Source organism: Acipenser ruthenus, chromosome 9, assembly GCF_902713425.1.
Source record: "Acipenser ruthenus chromosome 9, fAciRut3.2 maternal haplotype, whole genome shotgun sequence".
NCBI classification, from domain to species: Eukaryota; Metazoa; Chordata; class Actinopteri; order Acipenseriformes; family Acipenseridae; genus Acipenser; species Acipenser ruthenus.
This window is the reverse complement of record NC_081197.1, coordinates 35,644,955-35,669,384: the sequence shown is the minus strand read 5'-3', so window position 1 is coordinate 35,669,384 and position 24,430 is coordinate 35,644,955. Positions and strand designations below refer to the sequence as shown.

The 24,430-nt window shown below is 36.6% G+C and overlaps 1 protein-coding gene across 1 annotated transcript; it reads right to left on the bottom strand.

Moving 5' to 3' along the window:
- Positions 1-1,039: 1,039 nt before the first annotated feature.
- On the bottom strand, positions 1,040-24,115 carry ankrd10a (ankyrin repeat domain 10a). The gene is made up of 6 exons (XM_034008241.3): positions 23,690-24,115; positions 17,323-17,475; positions 16,451-16,542; positions 8,939-9,180; positions 8,228-8,314; positions 1,040-2,247 (listed from the first exon to the last, which is right to left on the bottom strand). The coding sequence occupies exons 1-6, from the start codon at positions 23,885-23,887 to the stop codon at positions 1,802-1,804; spliced, it is 1,218 nt and encodes a 405-aa protein (XP_033864132.1). The 5' UTR covers positions 23,888-24,115; the 3' UTR covers positions 1,040-1,801.
- Positions 24,116-24,430: the final 315 nt, after the last annotated feature.

Genomic DNA, 24,430 nt, shown 5'->3' with positions numbered 1-24,430 from the left:
CAAAGTCGTAATAAAACCTAGAAGGCGGAAACCGCTATGTAATAGGAGTCTTATTTCCATCCCTGCTGTAGAATAGTTTCATCCCTGCTGTAGAATAGTACTATATATAATTGGTTTATACATATTTTGCTTAACTTTGAGAGACCATTGCTGTTAGTTGCTTAGAACCATTGCCAAAAAAGCAGGTTCAGAATAAGTTTTATACTAGCATTTTACATGGAGGGGCAGCACGGTGTGGTAGTGGTTAGTGCTGCTGCCTCACAGTGCCAGGGTCCTAGGTTCGAATCCAGCCTAGGGTACTGTCTGTGTGGAGTTTGCATGTTCTCCCCGTGTTTGCGTGGGTTTTCTCCGGATACTCCGGTTTCCTCCATGCTGTCCAGGTTAATTGGTCACTCTAAATTGCCCTCTGTGTGTGTGGTGCCCTGTGATGGACTGGCGTCCCGTCCAGGGTGTAGTCTCGCCTTGCACCCTGTGTATGCCGGGTTAGGCTCCAGCTCAACGCGACCCTGTAAAGGAGTAAGCGGTTAATGATAATGAATAGATGGATGGATTTTACATGGAGAAGTATTCTGGTCCCTAGCACTATTTGCTGAATGTCTGTCTGTCCAGTTTCTAGCAATAATAGTTTAACGTAAGTATTATTAGGAAGGTCCATCCAGAAAAGTTCATAGTTTTGATCTCAACCTGAGTGTTTTGTTATCAAACTTGATATTTAACTGAACAAACTGAACACAGTTAAATTGGAATTGAGAATAGTAATCATTTATTGCAATAAAGCTGTGTAGTATGTCATGAAGAGATGGTAAATATATATATATATATATATATATATATATATATATATATATATATATATATATATATATATATATATATATATATGTGTGTGTGTGTTGATTTGTGATCCTGCTGCAAAAGATGAGTGAATTTATGGTATCTAAAAAGTTTAATGTCTTTAATAAAGCAAAGTAACTTGTCATGAAAACCTATTTAGACAATAGCGGTATTGTAAAAATAAATGTAAACCCCACAAAACAAGTTAAGTCTGAATTCTGTATTTATTTGCAAGCAATGAAAGCAGTTACACAAACTACAAAAATAATAACAGATCAAACCCAGGCTGTATAAGTGCTACAGCCTACCGTGGCAGCTTGAATACGTTTTCAGTTTAACAATCATCGTAAAATGCGCCAATTCAAGAAGCCTCTAAACTTTAGAAAGAAAACCTTGTGAACACATACCTTAGTCATTTTGGTCAGTATTGCCACAAAACAAATTCATTCAAAACAAATTTGGACTCAGTTTGTTAGCAAACTCTCAAGCTTTCGTATGCTAGAAAATGTCAAAATCTAGCTTTTAGTTTACAATAAAAAAAGATAATTTACAAGCAAAACATTGACTTGACCCATATATGGATTTTGACTTTTCATATCTACCATTTTAAACTAAGTAATTACATTTACAACTTGTTGTTTTTAATGCAATGTAAAAAAAACAAAAAACAATACAAAACGTTTGGCAGGTTTCCCTTTCTAATAATTATTAACTGAAGAAAAATTAAACAACTTTTACTGCCAGTATCTTGCCTTTCATCTAAAAAAAACAAATCTACTTCTCAAAGTAAACAAAGAACTAATGCAAAAAAAGCTTCCCTTATGAAGCGTGGTTCACTTTCTTTTGTTACTTTTTCCATAAACACAAGGAACCAGCCAGTGAAAGCATTGCCCATGTAAAGTGTAACTGTTAGATTAGAGGATCACAAAGTAATCTGTGCAAGAGCTTGACTTAGGAAACCTTGCTTTTAGGAACCGTGAAAGAGATGCATGGCGCTGTAGACAGCATTGTTATACCGCTGTTCTACTTTAACTGAACTGGAGTGTTCAGCTATGCTGCTGGCTTCTGGAATGCTCTCTGCAGTATCTCCAAACCCATGATAGTGTCCATACTGCAGTGTGTCCTCTGGATCTCCACGTTCATAAGGGTTGGCTGGTGCCCAGGAAGGCCTGTGCGACACACAGCTACTGGGGCTTCCACCAAGGTGCAGCGATCCACACATATCAGGGGCTTGAGAGCCGTTTTCTGCTCCCAAGCCATGGTTTAGGAACCCGATGGATAAGCCATTCTCAGCTGGCTCAGCTTCCATTCCATTGAGCTGTGGTTGAGGGACGTGTCTGTTTGTCGCAAATCCATTTCCCATCACCTTTCCTGGCAAGCCATTGTGGCTCACATCTGCTGCTAAAGGTGCACCTGCCATTTAAAATAAGAAGTTTATAAATGACATTCACAAACACCCACCTGATAGATGTTTCTACTGGAGCCAAGACGAAAATAGCTGCAAATGGTTAAATACTACGAATACAACACATACTCTGGAGTTAAAAAAAAGAAAAAAGGGAACACTAAAAACATATACATCTTCTGGCCTTCCCCACATCTTCATAAACTTAAGAAGGTGTGAATAATAGACAAGTGCACCAACCAATTCATGAAAAGTCCAGGCTATTTTATTTTTCCCTCCCAGTAATGGTTCAAAATAAAGGTGATGATCAGCTGCTTATGAAAATGTCAAATAACTCCTCCTTTGTTTATATTAGGATCACATTCCTTCCTGTTCACTTACTTGTATACTTATTGTTGCATTCCTGCAGCATTAGTCAGAATTTAAAATATGTTCAGGAAGTTGCTGAAGAATATTCCAAACGTGAAAAAAATATAGTTTGCACTCTCAGGAATGTCAGTGCATGTAGAAAAACTGGATAATTATTATTTTAGGATCAATATGTTTGCAATCCAGATGTAAAATTTATGTTAAGTGTCTGAAGCATTTACCTTTTGGTAAGTACAGCTAGAAATGTGGATTTCTAAAGCCTTGACCCACAAATTCTACACCTTCCTGATCTGAAAGAATATTACTTTAGAATTAAGGTCCCAACAGTAGGGTTGTCCTTCTTTCAAGCCTCAAAAAAAAAAAAGGTTTTTTTCCTTACATCACATACTAACTGGCAGTATCTCTCAGTTTAAAGCGTGTACTGTACAACTTCATTTAAGAGATGAACTATAAAGTTCCATCAAAGGCAATTATTTGGTTAAACTGATGTCAGTACATTCCAAACTGAGTCATTCAATAGCAACCTAACCTTGAATTTCAATTACAGTTCATTATGGGCTTTGGCCTGTTTTCAAAAACCTTTGGCAAAGGATAAGCATCTCTTCTCATTTTTATATATTTAGAAACATTTATAGTCCAGACTATGGAAAAGTCTTTAAAAAGCTGCAAGGAAAACTAGACTTAAAATGAGCAGACACAGGAACTGTTGCATTACCCCATGTGGTCAAAGAGCTGAAAAGATGCTCGTTCTCCATTTCGGAATTGCCTGCCAATTCCAATGTTCCAGTGCTAAAATGCATCATTTGATTTCTGGCCAAGCATTCATAAACGTACAGATATAAAGCAATGAATATAGCTTTCATTGAGTCCCTTTTGTTTGAAAGGCCTTATTGACATTTAATGAAAATGTGTACGTACACTGCATTTAATAGTAATGACATTAATTGACCCAACTAAGAAAAATAAGAATTAGTCAAAGTCTGGAATATGAAATAGTACAGTATAGAAAGGTGTGTCCAAAAAATCACTTGCCAATCTTAATTTTGGATTGGAAAAGCACAATATGTTTGACAAGCTGTAATTCTTATGTGTTATATGTAGAGGACCAACATTTATTTTACAAACTCTATAGAAAAGAATCTAAACTTAATATAACCTTCATAGCAATGAAAACATATTTAGATATTTTAATAGGCAATACTGTGCATTATCCGATACAAAACCTGCAGTAGTCCAATAAAATCTATTCTTTTTTTTTTGTATACATTAACAGCAAGTATGCAGTTAAACTGTACTGCTCACTCCGTTTTCAGCAAACCATTTTGAAAACAATGTTGTAAGCCGTCTATATTTATATGGTCAAATTAATATCCACAGCCACTGCAAAACAGAAATCAACCTGCACACCAAAATGCTAACTGCAGACCACGGAATAAACACTAGATGGTGCAATACAACCGATAACACATTTGAAAAGGAAAGCATAGTGAGCGATTATCAGAATTACGAAATCAGCACTGCAACTAATGTTGATAATTAATGTACATAACAGATGGATAAACCAACCGTGTTCAGGAAGTACTGTGGTTGAATTATTACTAAAAAAAAAAATCAAGGCAAAGCCACGGCTAAAAATATTAAACAATTTCACGGAATGGTCACGGCTTAAGATTCGAATTTAAAATAGATATTTATTAATATAATATATTGTAATATTTGTGCCAGATAAACATCTATTTAATGTAGTAAACTTTTTTTTTTAACAGTACCTCTTCAAACAACTCTAACAAGAAAATGGTTACCTTTTATTTGAAGCATGTTATCCTGTGAAAAAAAAAAAATCTGAACATAGATTCAATTTAAAAAAGAAAGGCTGAGAATATCCTTTCCATTAATGTCTATTTAAACACAGCTGTGGCTTTGGTATTGATGTACATTAAAAGTTCTGCCATCCCCGAGCAAGTCATTGTTAAACTTAGCGTTCTGCATCTACGCTGTTACGTTAAACAGCCGCACAGGGCAACAACAAGAGCTGCAAACCGGGGTTTTGTGCGCTTCTCCAAAACTAAACCGTTCTTATTATCAGCGGTACACAGAGGTATGTTTTATGCTCAAAAGGTTTCGGTTAATTTGAAGTTTGTTTCTCTTTAAAGCCGCTCCCACCCGCTTTCGTGAAATTGTTTGGGATTGTGCTCTGCTAGTTGTTTATAATCTGACCACTTCAGTTTTCTGTAGATCTGTGTCAATCAATATGCACCTTTATTTGACGTTTGCTAACCGCTTTAACTTGTACTGCTCACTCCAATGGCAAAACAAATGGCAAAATTCACGGGTTCTGCAGGACCACCGTGTCAGGATTTTTTTGTTTAATGCTATTATGCTGTTAATTTATAGCATAAAAACGGTTGGGAAAGACCCCAAAAAATTGAAGAGTAGGCATATACACACACACCTGCTCCCCTGAAGATCCTAATTTATGAAGCACCACACATTCTACACTGTAGAAATTAAATACATTTTGTTAAGAAAAACACCTGAATTAAAACTATAAATAATAAAAACACATATTTCCTGTAGGTATGGCGACCCCTCTAGAGAAGATCAAAACACTGGGTGGTACTGTATTTCTGTACCAAAGTACTCAACCAGTGTGAGACTATGAAAGCCACACTCAATATTATTGACAATCTAGTTTAGACCCATGTTGAATCGTTTAGTAGACTATTACTCAAACTTCTATGAAGAGGTAGAAAACATTACCATTCCACCCCCACAGCACTTTTAGTTTCTTATAAAAATGAATGTGTAGCTCAAACTATTTTCAGAATGAGATGTTTGGCTGTTTGGGCAATCACAGAAGTAAGCCCATGACAAAAAACATCTGTATCTTAAATCATCCCAGTGTTTAAAATCATCTGGCAAAACAGTGTTGGCCATTGAAAACTTGAAGGAGTGGATCCCAAAAGGTTTACAAACCATTGCATGGATTTTTAATCAAGTTTCAAATTAAATAAAAAGTAAATTACTTCCCCCAAAAATCAATTGGATTAGCCTGGTGGTGCTTAAAGTGTGGTATAGAGTTAAATGACCAGAACTCAACAGCATTCCAAACGTGTTCAAACTAGAGCACTATACTACTGAAAAGTGTAATTAATCTCCACTTCTATGGGCATGCATTCCCTATTATTGTCAGACATTATGTTAGTACAACTCCAGTTTACTCCTGCTCCTTTTCACTCCCATTTATTGTGTAATGTAGTTTCCATACAATATTTGCATTCTTTTACTTAAATGTAACTTGCTCTAAAAGCTTCCCAGATACTGGTCCGGTCATTTTATATTATCCATGCTTTATATGAATAGATTCAGTATCCCTGGGAATGGTTCTCTTTCAATGCAAATTTAACACACTACATGGTTCATCAAATGGCTAAAAGCAGGTAAGAATTTACTTACAACCCAGTCTGGTACTTAATGAGTTCTACATTTATTAAAACTATCCAAGAACAGAAGCACACATTCCATATATATTGGCTTCTTAGTGAAGGTATTTCTTATAATGTATCCATGCAAAGCAAAATAAGTTAAAGCATGAGTTCCTGCTTTAATACACAAAAATAAGTCATTTCCTTCAGTGTATACAGCTATGGCAAAATGTTTTGCATCACCCTATAGAAATAACTCATTTTGCTTCATAAAGTCAAATGAAACCTGCTGAATAATGTTATGTTAACATTATGAATTGCATACCATTTTGTAGCTTACCATATACTTAACGAAAAACCGACAAAAATGAAAAAATGTGATAACATGAAACACTGTACTACTATTATGGCTTCTGGTAGATTTTTGCAATGTCATTTTTTGTAGTTTCTTTGATTAAATTTTTTTATTTGTTAAATAAAATATCTAAATTATGTTCATATAGTTGTTTTTGTTTTTTTAATAATGTCTCAATCCTAAAATTCGAGGTGATGCAAAACTTTTGTCCACAGCTGTCGTTGTCATTCACTACTGAACTCACCTGACAAATGGACACAATTGTCTCAACAATAATCTAAATGCAATTCCTGTCCTCATGGCTCACAACCAATTTATGACTCCAATAAGATCAGGATCGATGTCTTTGAAACAGGAGGGGCAATTTCTGGTACATCATTTGATTGTGCATCACCGTGTCCATTAAAAAGTTATGATTCTAGCACTAACACACCACCATACAATACAGATTCAATAGTGATAGGTTACTTAGTACTTGTTAAATAAGTGACTCAGTACAATTCAATTACATATGTTGTTATATTACTGTATGTGACTTGAGAAAATGTTTTATTAGGCATTCCTTCCAAATTTTATTCTTTCAATCACTTGACAAAAGCTTATTCCCCCTTATGAACACAACACCCAGAAATATACAAGCATTATATGCAATACAGTTGTGTGCAACAATAAGGTATATATTTGTTAAATTATATATAAAAACAGGTACATCTTATCAACAACGTTACAAGGTACGACTGACCTAATGTTATAAAAAGGCACGAATACAATTGAAAAAATCCTAATCTGTAGCAGGTGGACTCATTTGTAGTCGCACCATAACAATGACTGCAAGAAACCAAAAGCAATCAAAATTAGCACCATTCTAAAACTCATCCAATTAAGTTTAGCTGCAAATTGTACTTCCACTAAATGTATTTCTTACATTCACAAACTGATATGTATTGGCAGGACTGACATAAGAGATTGGCAAAATATTGACAATTACAGTCTCCCTTAGAAATACTCATACATCCAGGCCAACAGAGATGCAAGATCTCGCTTTCAGTGGTCCAATTTCACCCAGTTGGGTGGAACATATAAAGAGCACAAGTAACTGGCTCAAGACCCCAGTAAATGGCTAAATTGGGATTTTTAGCTACAATCTCTTGGCTACCTATCCCCAGCTATAACCAGCAGCCTATACTGATTCCCTTTGCATCATGAGTAGGGAGAGGAAACCGTTACCGAACTGTTGATCCCTGTAGAAAGGAGGGAAATGAAACACATTAGAAGGGACATAGACTTGCACTGTATAAGATCCTTTAGAAAAGGAAGGAGGGGGTCCTTGTTAAACCAAATCTGACACCTCAGAATTGGCCTGTTGGAAAGAGAAGAACCATAAGAAAAAAAATTCCTTCATAAGGCAATAAGAAAAAGAGAGACTCAAAGAAGTCCTTAATATAGCACCCAGGGAACTGGGCCAGGGCACAGTATACAGTACATCACCAGTGGACAGTCAATGCAGAGCAACATATTATGAACATAAAGGCCCAAAATATTCATGCAAAAGACAAACCGAATGCGACTGCGACTCGCCCAGCTGCCTTTGAAAACAAAGCAGTGGGACAGCATTCAGATATAATTGTATCTACAAGACAACATTTAAGCTACATTTTTATGAATGTGAATTTTGTAGTTAGAAATATGCGTATTTATTTATGCACCGGCAAGGGATCTGCATTGCAGGGGCCGTGAAAAATTCAATTTCTTTTGGTCCTGGAGAACCATTCCCCACAGCTGTGTGGTCTTCTCTAATTTCAGTGCTGCTGCTGCCAAACGGAAAGTGTCTCTTCCCACCTGAATTGACTGGAGGCTCGGACTCGGTATGCATGATTTCCAGCTCTTCGTCGGCACTGCTATACATCTTCATGGGCAAGTCCAGGCCTGTGTACAGAAACAGACATATCGCAACTGCCATATAAAAGTTTCCTTGCTTTTCTTTTTTGGCACACTTTTTCATTTTCTTCAATGCAGTTACTGAAAGCCATTTAACAAAACTGATACTAAAAATGTGGAACAGGCAACAGGGCTTGAAAGTAATGCTCCCCATAATTACATTGCAGCAAGCCACTGTTCATGGTTAGCACATCATTCAAAACTACTGCTCAACACCATTTACTAGGGCCCCCAGAACATGATACATTTGGAAGCGCTTGCCCCACGTTTCAAAACACAGAGGATGTTTGCCTTGACTATGTAACACTCCCAGAAATATGCGTTGAATTTACAAATCCGGTATTGGAGCGCAAACTTAAAATGACACGATTACATTGGGGTGAGGTGAGGTGGTAAAGCTTTTTACTCATATGTAAACCAACTCACTTACTCCACCTTTCGCAAAATGTGAACAACTGGTAAAGACAGTGTATTTCAGTTCAGCGAGGTTGTTTGTTTCATTAATTGATCAGCTTTTGAAAAAAAAAAAAAAAAAAAAAAAAAAGAGTAATTTATATAAATGGTGAAAACTGATAAAATCACTACCATTGTCTTCACAATCCAGACACATACCTTCAGTTCTAGCCTTCTTCACTAGATGAGACTCCAGATATTCAAGCGATCGCTTTCTGGGTCCACCATTGAAGTGGACTCTCGAGTCAGTGCTCTGGTGAACGCCACTCAACTCCCCATTGGAATAGAAACCGTTCAGCTGATTGAGCTGATTCTGCACGTTTGACAGTAGTTGTGCACATTCCTGGAATCCCTGGGCATGTGCAAGATCTGCTGCAGTCAGGCCACTAGCATTCCTCAAGCTGCATAATAAAAAAGACTGAATTACTCTCAGTTTTCTGGTGCCGTTTACATTCAATATAAAAGATCAATCTTTCTTCCTACCACTGAAATGAACCCTGAAGGTGATATGAGAATTTTTTTAAATAAATTTGAAAACTATTTGAAATGTATTCTTTACAGAATCAACTCATCATTTAATTAAATATCTTGCATTGCAATGGGAATGACAATTGCATTGGGATTCAGTCACCAAATATGCAATGACAATTATCAATAAGAGTGCCTGAAACCTGTGTCCAAGATCCCATCATTTTTCCCTCCCCTTTGGTAAATAGTGTAACAAATATCCACAATCAAGGCTGACATAGGTATAAGGACATCCATGTTTTACAAAAGCACTACATCTTTTTATGAGGTATTCATAACATAGTTTTCTCTTCATGAGATCTTCCAGTCTTTGAGATGTGTGATCCAGACACCACCAATAATGGAAATGCATTGAAGATCAGTTGCTCCAATATTACCAACAAAAAAATTAAGAAATTGAATACAGGACTGTATATCTGGTGATGGTCGTTATCCTAGCCTGTCATTTTGTGAAGACTTCAGTAGGAGCACGCAACCACTACCAAAGAAAGGAATGGGCCTTGCACCATGCAGGATGAACCCAGTCTATTGGAACATGATCCTCTTAAGTTATGAAAAATGCAAACTATTTGTTACATTAGAAAAGGTGTTTACATGTACGGAGATAAATGTATATAAGTTGGGCAGTTTGGGTTGGAATCACATTCAATGGAAGTATTGAGCTTTGCATCTTTGATGGACGGGAATCTCAGAGCACATTTTGTTTAGAACCCATGTTTTGATCTAAAAATGTCCAATATCTGCAGAATCAGCTGGAAAGAGCCTTGATCTTGAAGACCATCCATCTTCCAAAAGGGGGAAATCAAATCAAAGAGTAGTATACATTCCTCAATTGCAGTTGTAGCACCCCCTAGATTTTGAGCAGTATCTAAAACAACTTTAAAAAGGTTGATTAGCTACCAATCCAAAGACTAATGTGTTTTTAAGTGATTAAACCAAAGCAGGGTCAAATAATGTAAGGATATCCCCTTATAGATAGAGCAAGATAAATATATGTCAAACAAGTTGCAAGTTCAGTGGTCTAAAACAATGTTAAATCAATGCGCATCAACGATGGCCATGCTTCTTCTGAAAAGTTTCTTTCATCTTCTGGCTGGATTCCAATGCCTTCTTCTCTGGGGTCCATTTAGATACATCTCTTCAAAAAGCTTTATTTATCGTTAATTCCTTTAATAGAGAAGTGGTTTCTCACTTTAAGCATGGGAAAATCGCCCTGGTGCTTGGTTTCTTTGTTACAGAATTTAACTTTTTTTCTAGTTGCTAGAACTTTCAGTACTTTTTGTCAATGTAGTTGGGTAAGCACACCAGAAACTCTGCCAATTAACTTTACAAAAAGCTAATCTTTAAACCAGAAAAGACCATTTCTCTCATTTACACACAGACATTACAAGTGATTTATCGCTTTTGGAAATTTAGCCCTTTTTGGACAAACAGGTTTCAGAAACATATAGAATGTAACACACCATACTTTGAACTAATCACTTCCCATTGCAGTAGCAAGAGTGCGCTGAGGTGAATTTATTGATAAGCAAACCACTCTCTCAGAATAGAAATTGTTCTCTACAATGTCATCCACTACATTGTGCTAAGATGACGTTTATTTTATTTAGGCTTTTAGTAAAAAAACAAAGTCAGCAACCAACACAACCAATATATTTTAATGCATTATCTTATAATTTATGCGTGTTGTCAACTCCAATAAATACTAGGATAAGAACTACAAGAGGGAGGGTGGACATTAACCACACTCAGAAACACAGGTAGACTCTTCAGATCATTATCTTGGGTTCAGAGATGCATAACTGAATAAAGAAAATAGAAAGATAATGCTGATGATGCAGATTGGTATTTTCGCAGAAAAAAATTCTCTCAAAATGTACTCCTACTGAATATATAATTGATTAACAGACAGTTTTTATTTAATTTGTTGAACTTGACCAGGTTAAAGATGAATAAGAAATCAATGATTTCAATTGTATTATCATGCATTGCTTACTACATGTGTAGCACTTCACTAGATCACATTTATGTGAATTTTGCACATTGAATGCCTTTTTAAAACAGTTATTCAGTTTACTGCAGTTCAGGGAACTTCGTTTTTTAACGGTAACATTTAGCTGGTATGGGCAACGGATGGACAACACAATGATGACTAATCAAAGAAGGCAGTTTGCTTATTCATAAATTGACAATTATTGTACAAAAGGTCCTCATTACAATGAAATACAACAATTTGTGGTAAAAACTTATATATATATATGAAATCAGTCTATAATATGTATTTTCATATGCAGGTAATATTAATAACCTATCACTCAAAAATTAAATGTTTCCAATTCAGGCATATACATATGAACATTAAAAAGAAACCAGCAATACAATATGAAAAAACACAATAAATATACTCTACACGAGTGGGGAAGTGCCAGTCACAAGTACACTTGGCATGATTTTGTCTAAATCTACAGGTTATATAATAAAGATGTGCAATATAAATACAAATACTGTTGAAGGGCAGGGCTTCTTGTTCAAAACCCAATGCACAACTAACTGTAGCATCTGAAATGTATTAGTAAAAAAAAACATAATGCCAGCAACTAGAGTGTTGTTTGGCTAAAAGGACAAAGGATTTTTCTGAAGTTAGTGTGGTTAACTGAGTTTGTTGCCAATTCATTAACATATATTTAAAAATAGGGCCCTTGTACTTAAAAAATGTCAACTGATTTTCAAGAGTAGTTACTACCTTAAGGTAGTCCAAAATTAGCACTAGATCAGTGTCTTTAAGCCGACAGTTAAGGATTAATCCATAGCACAACATATATTTAAAAATACACTGTTTATACATATATGTAAGGATTCTCAATTTGATGAGGAACGCTTTAATGTCCAAATGAATGACTGGGAAATTAGAAACATGTAATTGTTGGGCCATACAATTAGGATTAGAATTTTTTTAAATGCATTGAGCTTCCTACCCAGCTAACATATCACCTTCAGAAATAAGTTCTCTGTTAAAGCCATGCTTAGATAGTTCTGAACGATACTGTTACTATTTCTGTTAAAAATCTGATCTCAAAATTGCTATTGTTAGTTTACAAAATATATTGTACATTAGGGTAAGCAAAGCATGCAGATCTAAAACAAAAAGACTCTATAACTGTATTCCTAGCTTAGCATTAAAACCAATCACCGCAACAAATACCTCAACAGTATGCCTTGTGTGCAGAAAGGAAGCGATACTGAACACTCAATGCCACAACTGTAACGTTTTCGGAGAAGCACCTGTGGCAGTTTCAGCAGTTTCTATTTGGAATGCTCCCCCTTTCTAGGATTACTTGAAAAAATCAAGTCAATTCGAATTAAGTAGCTGTAAAACATTGACACGTGTAGTTTTTACAGTTTAGAACTTTCTGCAGTGTTTACGTCACTTTCATATGGGAAAATGGTGACTTAAAAACAACTAAAGCAAGGGTTAATACTGCAGTAACATTCATATAAAATACATTTGCTATATGCAGTGTTATAAATAGACAATCAAGCACCATTTTATGTTAATATTCTACAATAAATCTAGTCCAGTCACTCACTACTGACCAGAACCCCTATAAATATAATAATAAAAAACCCTTACAGTAGAAAGGATAGACAGTGTTTTAAAAAAGGGTTGATGGGATTATAAAGAAAAAACAATCCATTATAACCAATTACTTTAATTGCTATCACAGTACCACAGGACACATCTTTGAACCTTGAATGTCAAATTGGGGGTACGGGGTGGGAGGAAAAACAAAAAAATAGGGCGAGTTTAAAGCTTTGTTTGGATACATCTCAGAACATATGCATTTTAGGCAAATTAAGCTTTGCTGATACATTAATATTGACATCAGCCAAGGCAGGCAGGCAACTGTGCAGTCGTCCAAGAGCACAAATATTATGTAATGAACACAGAACGGTCAAAGAATTCTTGACAAAAGGTGGTGAATCTGCAACATTTTCCATAGCAGGACAGTTGTTTAAGGGCTAACTGCATGAGTAAGAGCAATTTGCAGAAGCTCTTTCAGCAGTTCAGAGGTGCTGGAACAAGCATCAAGGACAAGCAACGTTCAGAACGACTTGCAAAAGCAGAACACAATACTAAGGTTGCTGGGAGTGGACCAGATTGGTGTGATGAGGCACATCATGGATGCATCTGGCACTGGCAAGAGATTCATGTCCACCTTGAGGAATTGTGCACAATGGGTTCGAATGAAGATTTCAAATCAGAGGGTCAGCAGCACAATATCAAGACAGATGTCTGAATTTTGAATAGACAGAGGATGGAATGTTGTCATCAAGGCATGTTTAAAATGTTTCCCGTCTACAGAGCAACCTATCGTCTTCTGAGGCATCTCAATCAATGTCGACTGATGCGGCATGTGTTTTCAGCGGCCCCAGGCTCGCATACAACGACCCCCAACCATAAAAAAAATACAATAAAAACACAAAGTTTGAACTAAGCATGGGACGATTCTTACTGTTCGTCCAATCTTGACATCCATCACATCCATCTCGTAGACACCAAAACGAGAAAGTAATGAACTTCCAGAAACGTTGACGGGTTTGTAGAAGTGGAGTTTGCACATTTTGTACATGGAATATGCTGGTAACAGTCTTTAGCTGATAAAGATTAATGTTCCAGCAAAGTTTCAATTTGCAATATAATGCATACATTCTGAGAATACTTAGATCACCCCATGTATACATGTAAAGCGATGATTCAGTGCAGTAAAGTAGTAAAAGTGTCTATATCTTTCTCTTTTTTATCCTTTAACTCTTACCATGCAAGACATATCACTGGTTGCCCAAAAAATAAGCTGTCTATTTGTGCTGTAGCCAAAATACAAAAATTGAGAGAAAATACATCCTTGACATTGTATTTAATCTTTTAAGGTTATGTTTGTCAATCCAAATAAATGACGGCAATTTATTATTTTCCCTGTAGTCAATGTTTTATTTTTATTATTTTTTTTAATGTATATTATGTTTCCTACCATTTTTTTAATAGTTATGGATGAACCACCTTTGAACTCTTCGCTTGCTACTATGTGCGTCCTTGTTAAACCAATAATATTTGCAGGAAAAAACGCAATGCTCAGGTATAGCAATGCCCCATTCTATAAAATGCTAGTTCAGACAATACACCTTAAAAGATGGCATGGCAACACTGGCAAACGTAATTAAAATAATTAAATGCTACATCTCATGTGTGTTTAACCCACTGCACAAAAAAGATTGCCAAGCTGAATAGTGTTTTAGTTAGATATTCAATGTTTGAATAACCTTGAATTCAGTAAGATATATAAATAAATGTGCTACTGAATTTTGCCAATTGGTTGATCAAGTGTTGCAAAATATTAACCAGTCAATGTAGTGAATGGAATGACCACATGTCAATGAGGAGGCTCATTAGTACACATGGGCATCCATAAAGGTAAGACCTCATAAACTTGTTCTAAACCAGCATTCATTAGCTGAAAGAAGTAGATAGCAACCTCTTTGTGGTGTTTGTTTCAAGTAATATAAAAGCAGGTTCAGACATGATTACATCTCTGCCAATTCAGGATTACATTCACCTGCTTAAAGTTGTGCAGCAAGCTCTGAAACTTCATTATAAAAGAACAGGTCTGTTGATGCTGTTTCTCCAAGGCTGGTTGTCTATTTCAGCTGAACATCCATCATGAACAAATGAAAAACTACTGTAATCCCTTTGAAATACTTTGGCATACAGCACAACTGACTGAAGATCAGCAGCAGAGCAAGTAATTCCAGCACAAATCCTTATACGTTAAGAGTTAAACGAACATGTTCATTTGATATATGCTAAATTCTTATATATAGCTACTTTCAACATGAAAGGTAAAAAGAAAAAAAATGTTAAAGGCCTATAAGCAGTCATGTTAAGAGTTTTTCTCATTCATACAGAATATCCCACATTCTGCATGAAGGATAAAGACTGGTAACGTTTGCCCTTGTGATTACAGGGCTGGTAAACATGATTTACCTAGAATCTTGGTTTCAAGGGATTTCATGGTGTGGTTTTCAACAATAAACTTTGGGCTTTTTAGTGAACAACTATTTACCAGTTCATGAATTTTCACTGAAATGGCCTTTGTCATTTAGGTTAGGAAGACGACTAAAGCTGTTAAAGGAAACACATGTAGGTCATATAAAATACTTGGGCATGCTGTACTTTACTTGAAGTATTACTGGTGTGTCCAAGAGAGATATACCTGACATGAAAATGTGATCTTCAGTTTAAACAAAATGCACATTTCATCATTTGATTTTTCCTTCCATATTAAATAAATCTTATACGTGATCTGGAGGATCTATTATGAATTCTATTAAACAAACCTTTACTACAGGTTAAGAAAGGCATTTTTAGTTGAGTAAAGTAGTATGCCATTTATTTGCTCAGATATAAATCTGAATTATAATTAGATTTTTATTGTATATTCATGTGTGAAATGTCAATTAAACCAATTACATTTTTAATTGTAATACTAAGAAAGCTTTAGAGTATATTTTTAAACTGAGATGGTTTTACGAACAAAACCTTGAAATAGTGTGCTCTCTTCGAATTTCTTTAATTAAACCTTAGATTAAATAAGATCACCCTTTTGTGTTTTGTTCATGGGTTTCTGTTTTTTTGTGGATTTACATGTTTAATTAAATATGTTAAGTTGTGAATTATGGATCACCTTTTTCAAACATGAAATCAAACAAAAAAACACAAAAAAAATGATAAAAGGTTACATTTAGTGTTTATTGATTGTGTATTTTCTGGTCTAAAGTCTGTACGCTTCCAGCTATTTTGTACAAAGGAAGAAATGTGCATTTTCCTGAGTAATAGCTTAACTTAAACAAATCATAAAATCTATTAAAAAAAAAAATATTTCTTAAAACTACACAGGTTCATGCAAGTATAAAATACATATTTTTTGTTTAAAGTATATACATAAAAAGTACCAGTGTACTTTATATTAACTTGTACATGTAGTCTAGAATAATACTAAAATTATAATAATTATAATAAAATTATTTACAATAATAAAAGTAATGGGGATCAATATTTCTACATATAGCTTATGTACATGAACTTACTGTGCTTTTGCTCCTTGCAATAAAAGAGCATTGACACAGTCCATGCTCCCAGACCGAGCTGCCTTATGGATTGGAGTTTCACCTACGTAATCCTGCAAAGAAAAAAATTCTGGGTGTTCAATACTGCAAGATGGATTAAAAATGAAAAACACTGGCTTCCCTAAGCGGTAAACTTGAGACCACATGCGATACCCAACACTGAATGAAAAAGTATTTGTATGCAAGGACATCTTGCAGAAAACCAAGTAACATGGGAGAAAAATCTGGTCCAGGTACTGAAAATGTGTTGCAATAAGCAGGAGTTACATTATTAACAGGAGCAGAGAAGCAAGAGATCATTGGTCTTGCATATGACCCCCATGATTAAATGCCAAATTGGCTTTTCTCTTTTAGTAATCCTCAAATTTTCCAAGGCTAAGCACTGGAGTTAAACTGCATGCCTGGAAAAGTACCATTATTTCAAGTCTGCTGAACTCCTGTCTGTCTTCAGTGGCAGGCTGATCCTTTTTAATTGGATTGACTTGTCTTGTAACCTCAGTGATTGTCACTTACCATCCATCAGCCAGAGACAAGTAAAAAGTAAAGTAAAACTAAGAAACGAATCCCAAAGCAACCAGCAGTTATAGCTACAAATGGTTAATCATGCTGCCTTTATCATTGTGATTTCAAATGTGATGCAGATATCTTTTCATACACTAAAGGTTTGGGGTAGCCACTCTGACATCTTGTAGCTTGGATATCAGCTTGCATCATACAGCACTGTGTATGATACATTACCTCTAAATAAAAACTCTAACAAAGCACTCCACAAATTAATTGTGCTGGAAACCAAATCTTAAATGTGCTACATGTCCCATCAAATCAGCACTTACCTGACGGTTAATGTCAGCTCCGCCTTGTAGCAGCCACATTAGGCAGTCTGGATGGCCACCGAAAGCAGCAATATGGGCAGGTGTTTGGGCAAACCGGGTTGTTGTGGCATTTATTCCACTCCCCACCTGCACCAAGCGGATCACGCACTCCAGCTTTAAAATAAAGAGCATGGTTTAATACAGAACAAGGCTGACAGGTCTGCACTCAGCTACAGGGGAGTATCAGGGAATATATCATTTCTGGATATTATTAGAGGAGAAAAAGAAAAACAGCTTGTTCTTGTGCAATACAAGCTTAACGTAAAATCATTATTTGCAATCAGAAAAAGTAGTCGTTCGATACAATGAGACAGTCCGACTTCTGGGTTAAAACTATAAAATGTAGTATACAATGCCGTATTGTGAGTCATTCATATATTCATTAACCAGTACTGTTTATTACCAGAGTGACTGCAGGGCTTTGCCAAGTGCAATTGAAAAAGCTGATTGGAAGAACAATTAAGAAGGAATCAAACATCAGGCAACACCCTTTAAAACATGAGCCAACGCAGAAGACCGCCATTTTAACAATTGAGTCCCGACACTGTTGCCCCAGTAACAGGACACAGAGCCCTTGAATGACAACGGGCAGACAGCAACTAACAAGATTTCAACAAGAGAGTTAAACGCAACAAAGGGTGAAAAGTTACATTTTGATAAACATCTTTTCTTTTCTTACTGTTCCTGTTAGCTGTTTTTGTTTTCCCAATAGATACTGTGTGACTTGGGCCATTCTATGAAAACGGTATGTCTCTTAAACTAACATCTCTATGTATCAGACTAAATGGGAAGCTCAAAGTTGTGTTGTTGAGTCTATCCTAATACATGCAAGCTCTAAAGTCTAGGGCTTTCCAGTAGTATGATACTGGCAACTTCAGATTTTCATGGAATGGGCCAAGTATAGAATATCAGCTGTGCAGAAGCTCTTTATAAAGCCTATAATGTCACAAACCAATATGGAAAAAAGCATTATTATCCCTTTGATGTATGAAGGCTACTCGATCATGGTTAGACAGCTTACTTGTATACCACCCCTCCCCACAAAATCCTATAAGAATGAATTTTGCTTCAGCTGTAGACGAAATGCCTCCTCCAGCACAACACCAGTCAGTATGAATCATACTTTCCAACAAAGTAGCACAAGTGATCCGACCCATACAACATGGCACATAAACGGAGGACTGGCACACAGGGAAAAGCCAGGAGAGGAAACAGATGAACGCTTCACCTCGTGCCATGCAGACATCAAATTAACAACACAACATTCCTCTGCGCTTAATCCTGGCTGAACCATCCGTTAAACTGGCAATCTGCTCAACAAGAAATGATTAACTCATGCCACCTGTCTAGCCAGCCTTGCCAGTTCAGTCTTGTACAACTGGGCTTCTGCACTTACAATTCACCGCAAAGCTGATTTCAATAGTGTACTGTAATATACTTGTGATTCACATCTAAACATAAACCCACACACTGTAGTACTATCAATCAGGATAACAGGAACATATATGTATAGATGCCAAAAACAAAGGAAGGAAGATGACTTTTAGCACTTGGAAATCCTTGTAGATAATACCATGTCTGTTTTTTTTACAAGAAGTTAACTTAAGGGAAAAAAGGGAACCAAAACAATATAAACTCATGAGTACTATTGAAACCATGTGAATTTCATGATAAGACAGATCTTTACTGCTGTTGAACTTGCTCAGGTTTTCAATGGTGTTGTTAAAGTGGTGGATCAATCATATTTGTCCTAGTGCTCCCCTTTTGTAATGCATATAAGGTTTGTTTGGGTTAATCTTAATGTGTAGCCCCTGAGAAAAAGGCCGTGTAACTCGCACAGTTGCTGAAATAAATTATCAGTAAACAAACTACAAAAGAGCAGTGAAAGGTTAAACAGGGGGATCCACCATATTACATAATACATTTTTAAAAATGGTTTGAGTTAAGTTTCAGGAATAAATGGGGTACATATTTACTTAGAAATAAGTAATTTATAATTTAAGACACCCCTAAAATGTTAGCTGGGTATCTGATTTCTCCTCCAGCTGTGACTATCAAGGAGATTACCCAGCACATCAACATAATTCTACTTATGACTCAAGCAGAAGAAATGCTTCTTTGTGTGTCTTGTTTTCAAATTAAACAAAGTTGCCCTGGAAATCTGGCAGCACCTGCAGAACAGCTGCTGCATGGGTACTGAAACTTCTTGCTCTATAAATCAATGCAGCTACACACATACACACACAGTGCCTATAGAAAGTCTACACCCCCTTTCAAAATGTTCACCTTTTGTTGCCTTATAGCCTGGAATTAAAATGCAGTAAAATAGTTTTTTTTCATTTATCTACACATCCTACCCCACAACTTCCAAGTGAAAAAATATTCTAGAAATTTGTAGAAAATTAATTCAAAATAAAAACGGAAATAGCTTGGCTGGATAAGTGTCCACCCCCCTTGAAATAGCAATCCTAAATTAGCTCAGGTGTAACCAATCGCCTTCAAAAATCACACACCAAGTTAAGTGGCCTCCACCTGTGTTAAATTGTAGTGATTCGCATGATTTCAGGATAAATTCAGCAGTTCCTATAGGTTCCCTCTGCTGGGTAGTGCATTTCAAAGCAAAGACTCAACCATGAGCACCAAGGCGCTTTCAAAAGAACTCTGGGACAAAGTTGTTGAAAGGCACAGATCAGGGGATGGGTATAAAAAAAATATCAAAGGCCTTAAATATCCCTTGGAGCACGGTCAAGACGATTATTAAGAAGTGGAAGGTGTATGGCACCACCAAGACCCTGCCTAGATCAGGCCGTCCCTCCAAACTGGATGACCGAGCAAGGAGGAGATTGATCAGAGAGGCTACCAAGAGGCCAATGGCAACTTTGCAAGAGCTACAGGCTTTTATGGCCAAAACTGGTCAAAGTGTGCATGTGACAACAATATTCCAAGCACGCCACAAATCTGGCCTGTATGGTACGGTGGCAAGAAAGAAGCCATTACTCAAGAAAGCCCACCTTGAATCCCGTTTGAAGTATACAAAAAACCACTCTACAGAGATTCTGTAGTCATGTGGCAAAAAGTTTTGTGGTCTGACGAAACTAAAATGGAACTTTTTGGCCTAAATGCAAAGCGTTATGTTTGGCGCAAACCCATCACAGCGCATCACCCAAAGAACACCATCCCTACTGTGAAGCATGGTGGTGGCAGCATCATGTTATGGGGATGTTTCTCATCGGCAAGGACTGGGGCACTTGTCAGGATAGAAGGGAAAATGAATGAAGCAAAGTACAGAGAAGTCCTTGAGGAAAACCTGCTGCCCTCTGCAAGAAAACTGAAACTAGGACGGAAGTTCACCTTTCAGCATGACAACGACCCAAGGCACACAGCCAAAGCTACACTGGAGTGGCTAAGGAACAAAAAGGTAAATGTCCTTGAGTGGCCCAGTCAGAGCCCCAACCTAAATCCAATCGAAAATTTGTGGCATGACTTGAAGATTGCTATCCATCAATGCTCCCCAAGGAACTTGACAGAGCTTGAACAGTTTTGTAAAGAAGAATGGTCAAATATTGCCAAATCTAGGTGTGCAAAGTTGGTAGAGACCTATCCCAAGAGACTCACAGCTGTAATTGCTGCCAAAGGTGCTTCCACCAAGTATTAACTCAGAGGGGTGGAGACTTATCACATTATGTTCAGTTTTGTATTTTTAATATATCTTTTTTTTCTCAATAAAAACTTTTTCCCCTTAACAGTGTGGAGTAGTGGTTAGGGCGCTGGACTCTTCACCGGAGAGTCGTAGGTTCAATGCCAGGTGGGGGACACTGCTGCTGTACCCTTGACCCAACTGTATAAATGGGTAATTGTATGTAAAAATAATATGTAAAAAATAATATAATTGTATGTAAAAATAATGTGATATCTTGTAACAATTGTAAGTTGCCCTGGATAAGGGTGTCTGCTAAGAAATAATAATAATAACTAGAGTTGCTAGCAACTATAAAGGCTTCCAAGCAGTTATCGTGAAATTTAAGCGCATTGGTTATTATAGATGAAACGTTATCATCACAACTGTGCTAACTGTGTAAATTCTGGCACAAATATGAGAATACTTTTGAAAATTCCCTGAAACTGTCATTAAATCTAAGATGGCTGCCACATCATGTGGCAGGGCACAACATCCCATAGTCCTCTACATCCATGTCAAATTTTGTGCATTTTGGTGCAGCCGATCAGAAGTTATAGGCAGTTTTATAGCCAGGTGCGTATGTTGATGATGTCATACATCACCGTTTGACCTTAAAGAGAGGTCAGAGGTCACAGGTGATTACATTTTTTCATAGAGCACATATGACTTCCTATACAAGTTTCATTATAACTTTGACCCTGTTGGCACGCCCTAGGAGTTAAAATTTCAACGTAAATTCCAATATGGCCACCACGCCGTGTGAGCAATCGGTTTCAATCTTCAGCAGTTATTACTTTCCACCGGTCTGTACAATTGTGTTGACACTGAAGAGTATAAGTGCAACAGTGTTCTTGTTATGGGTTGCAAAAGTTTTTTTTACAATTATCAATATGGCCGCCAAACCATGTGACCAAAATGTGTCATTTTCATATCACCAGTACTTTACGTGAGCCTCTATGGTCATATAAAGTTTCATGACTGTAGTGTATTGCACCTTGGATTTATGCACGAATGTATGAAAATAGAGTCGTCGTGAAACGGTTATTTGCACGCCGCAGCCATGTTTTTTAGCGAAAAAGCATGGATTTTACAAACAGTAGAAAGAACCTGGTCATGAACATGCATGCCAATTTAGGTGTTGATTGACACTGCGGTTTAAGACAAGAAGATTGTTGAATATTTGGCACCAATCCAGCGTAGCGGGCAAAGTAATTGTTCAATCGACCTCGATTGAAAAATTCCCAAAATTTCCACGAAATCCAATATGGCGCTCGAACCATGTGACTTTTTCATTCAGGGACACCAGTCAGGTTGTCCAGCCATAGGCATCTACTTACGTATGCGTTTTCATAACTCTGCGATGATGTTTGGGAAGAAAAATAATAATAATAATAATAATAATAATGTGGAAAAAAATCCTCATTTAAATGCATGAAACTCTGAGGCACTGACAACAAAATGTGAAAAAAGTTCAAGGGGGTGTAGACTTTCTATAGGCACATATATATATATATATATATATATATATATATATATATATATATATATATAAATATAGTTTTATAGAGCTCAAGTACAGTGTGGTTTGCATTACTGTAGCAGGTCATTTGCAGAAGGACAAAATAGCATGTCAATCTTATTTTATAAATATTTCTAATTTAGTTTATAAAGTTACTAAGTTTATTAGTAACTTTATATAATGCAGACAGACTGATTTTTCGCGTTTCAAGTCAATCCTGTAACATTAAATGGTGCAGAACGAATTTAAGAAAATGCTGTTACTATGTTTTACACAGTGACCGCCTCATTTGTCAATATCAATATCATATTACAGAGCTAGTTTAGTGCCTGGTACAGCCCACCCGCCTCCTCGCCTTTGTTCCTGTTTACGATTTGACTTGGCGCCTTTCTCCGCATTGGTTGATCTGAGTAACCAATACAAACAAGAGTCACGCCTGAAAAGCTTGGCTCTGCCTCTAGGCTGCAATTATTTTTATACTGTGCATTCGGAAACCTACATTGTCATAGAACGTTATCTAAATGTATTTTTAAAACACTACTACCAATAAAACAAAATAAATTAAAAACATTAACACTAGCTTCAGCACCATTGTGGCCAATACGTTCACAGTCAGCTTGAAAATGCTTTATTTATGATCAGAAATATTAGGGGACATTTCAACACCTAAATTTAGATAGACGACATTCTTTAAACATCAGCAAAGCTGGCCATTTTGAAAAGTCTATTTATCTTTTAAACGCGTAAGAACTCAGTACGATTAGCTATCGTGCTACAGTTATTTGCAAATCTACCGCTCTGTGTTATTCAGTTAAGTACAGTTGAACATGTGTGAGGGTACAGTAAACTTTATATACACTGACTGTAGCAAATGTAAACTGCTTAGTTACCGGTAACGACAATTAAAAAAATAAATAAGCTGAGTGGTTTTTATTATTATTATTATTATTATGAAAAATGTAACTTACACATCTGCATTTACCTGTAGAATAAAACAATCAATCTAAAGTGATTCTTATTCTATAATGGCGGCTTTATTAACATTAAACGGTTATTTTAGCCGGCTATCTAAACTCCCACTCTCTAATATATACCTGTAGTTTGTTTAATTAGTAATGGTTAAAATGTACCTTTCCGAAATGCGCTGCCCAATGTATTGGCGTCCAGCCGTAGAAGGAATCTTCGGTGGCGAGGTCCGTTTTGTTGGCGGAGTGCTGGAGGAGAGAGCAGAGCGCGCCGATATCCCCATCCCTGCAGGCTCTGTGCAGAGGGTAACGAACATTCAACACCTCTTCGCTCGAAAACCCGGATTCAGACCCCACAGACATTTTTTTTCCAAGATAACTACAAGTCAGTAAGGTTAAATTGGAGTAACCGCGGGGAAATACGTGTGGTTGTTTAGTTTACGGGTGCCCCGGATGCTTTACTCGAAGCGCACGCCACTCCGCGGACAGACAAGCAAACACAAAGAACCAAACCTCGCACACGCTCAGAAGTGAAACAGAACACAAAATCCGCAATGGAGTACGGTACGGGACCGAGTGGTGATTCACAGACTAACAAAAGCAAGCGCTAGGAAATCCCGAAATGGATTTGAAATATGACTCGATGTTCCAACGCAGTTAAACAAGTGGAACAGCGCGAATGAAAAACGAATAGAATCTCGTGTTGTTTGTTAGCCTAGTAGTACCGGCCCTATACTTTAAGGATATTAGGTGTTTGTCGTGTGCCTGTTGTAATTCCTAAATAAAGCGCAGAGAAATGTATTTAAATATTCTGTAAAAACGATTTACATATATGTTATCCAAAAAGCGATTGTTTTTGAAATGTAAATACCACTATGCAAATAAATAAAAATAATAATGGTGTCA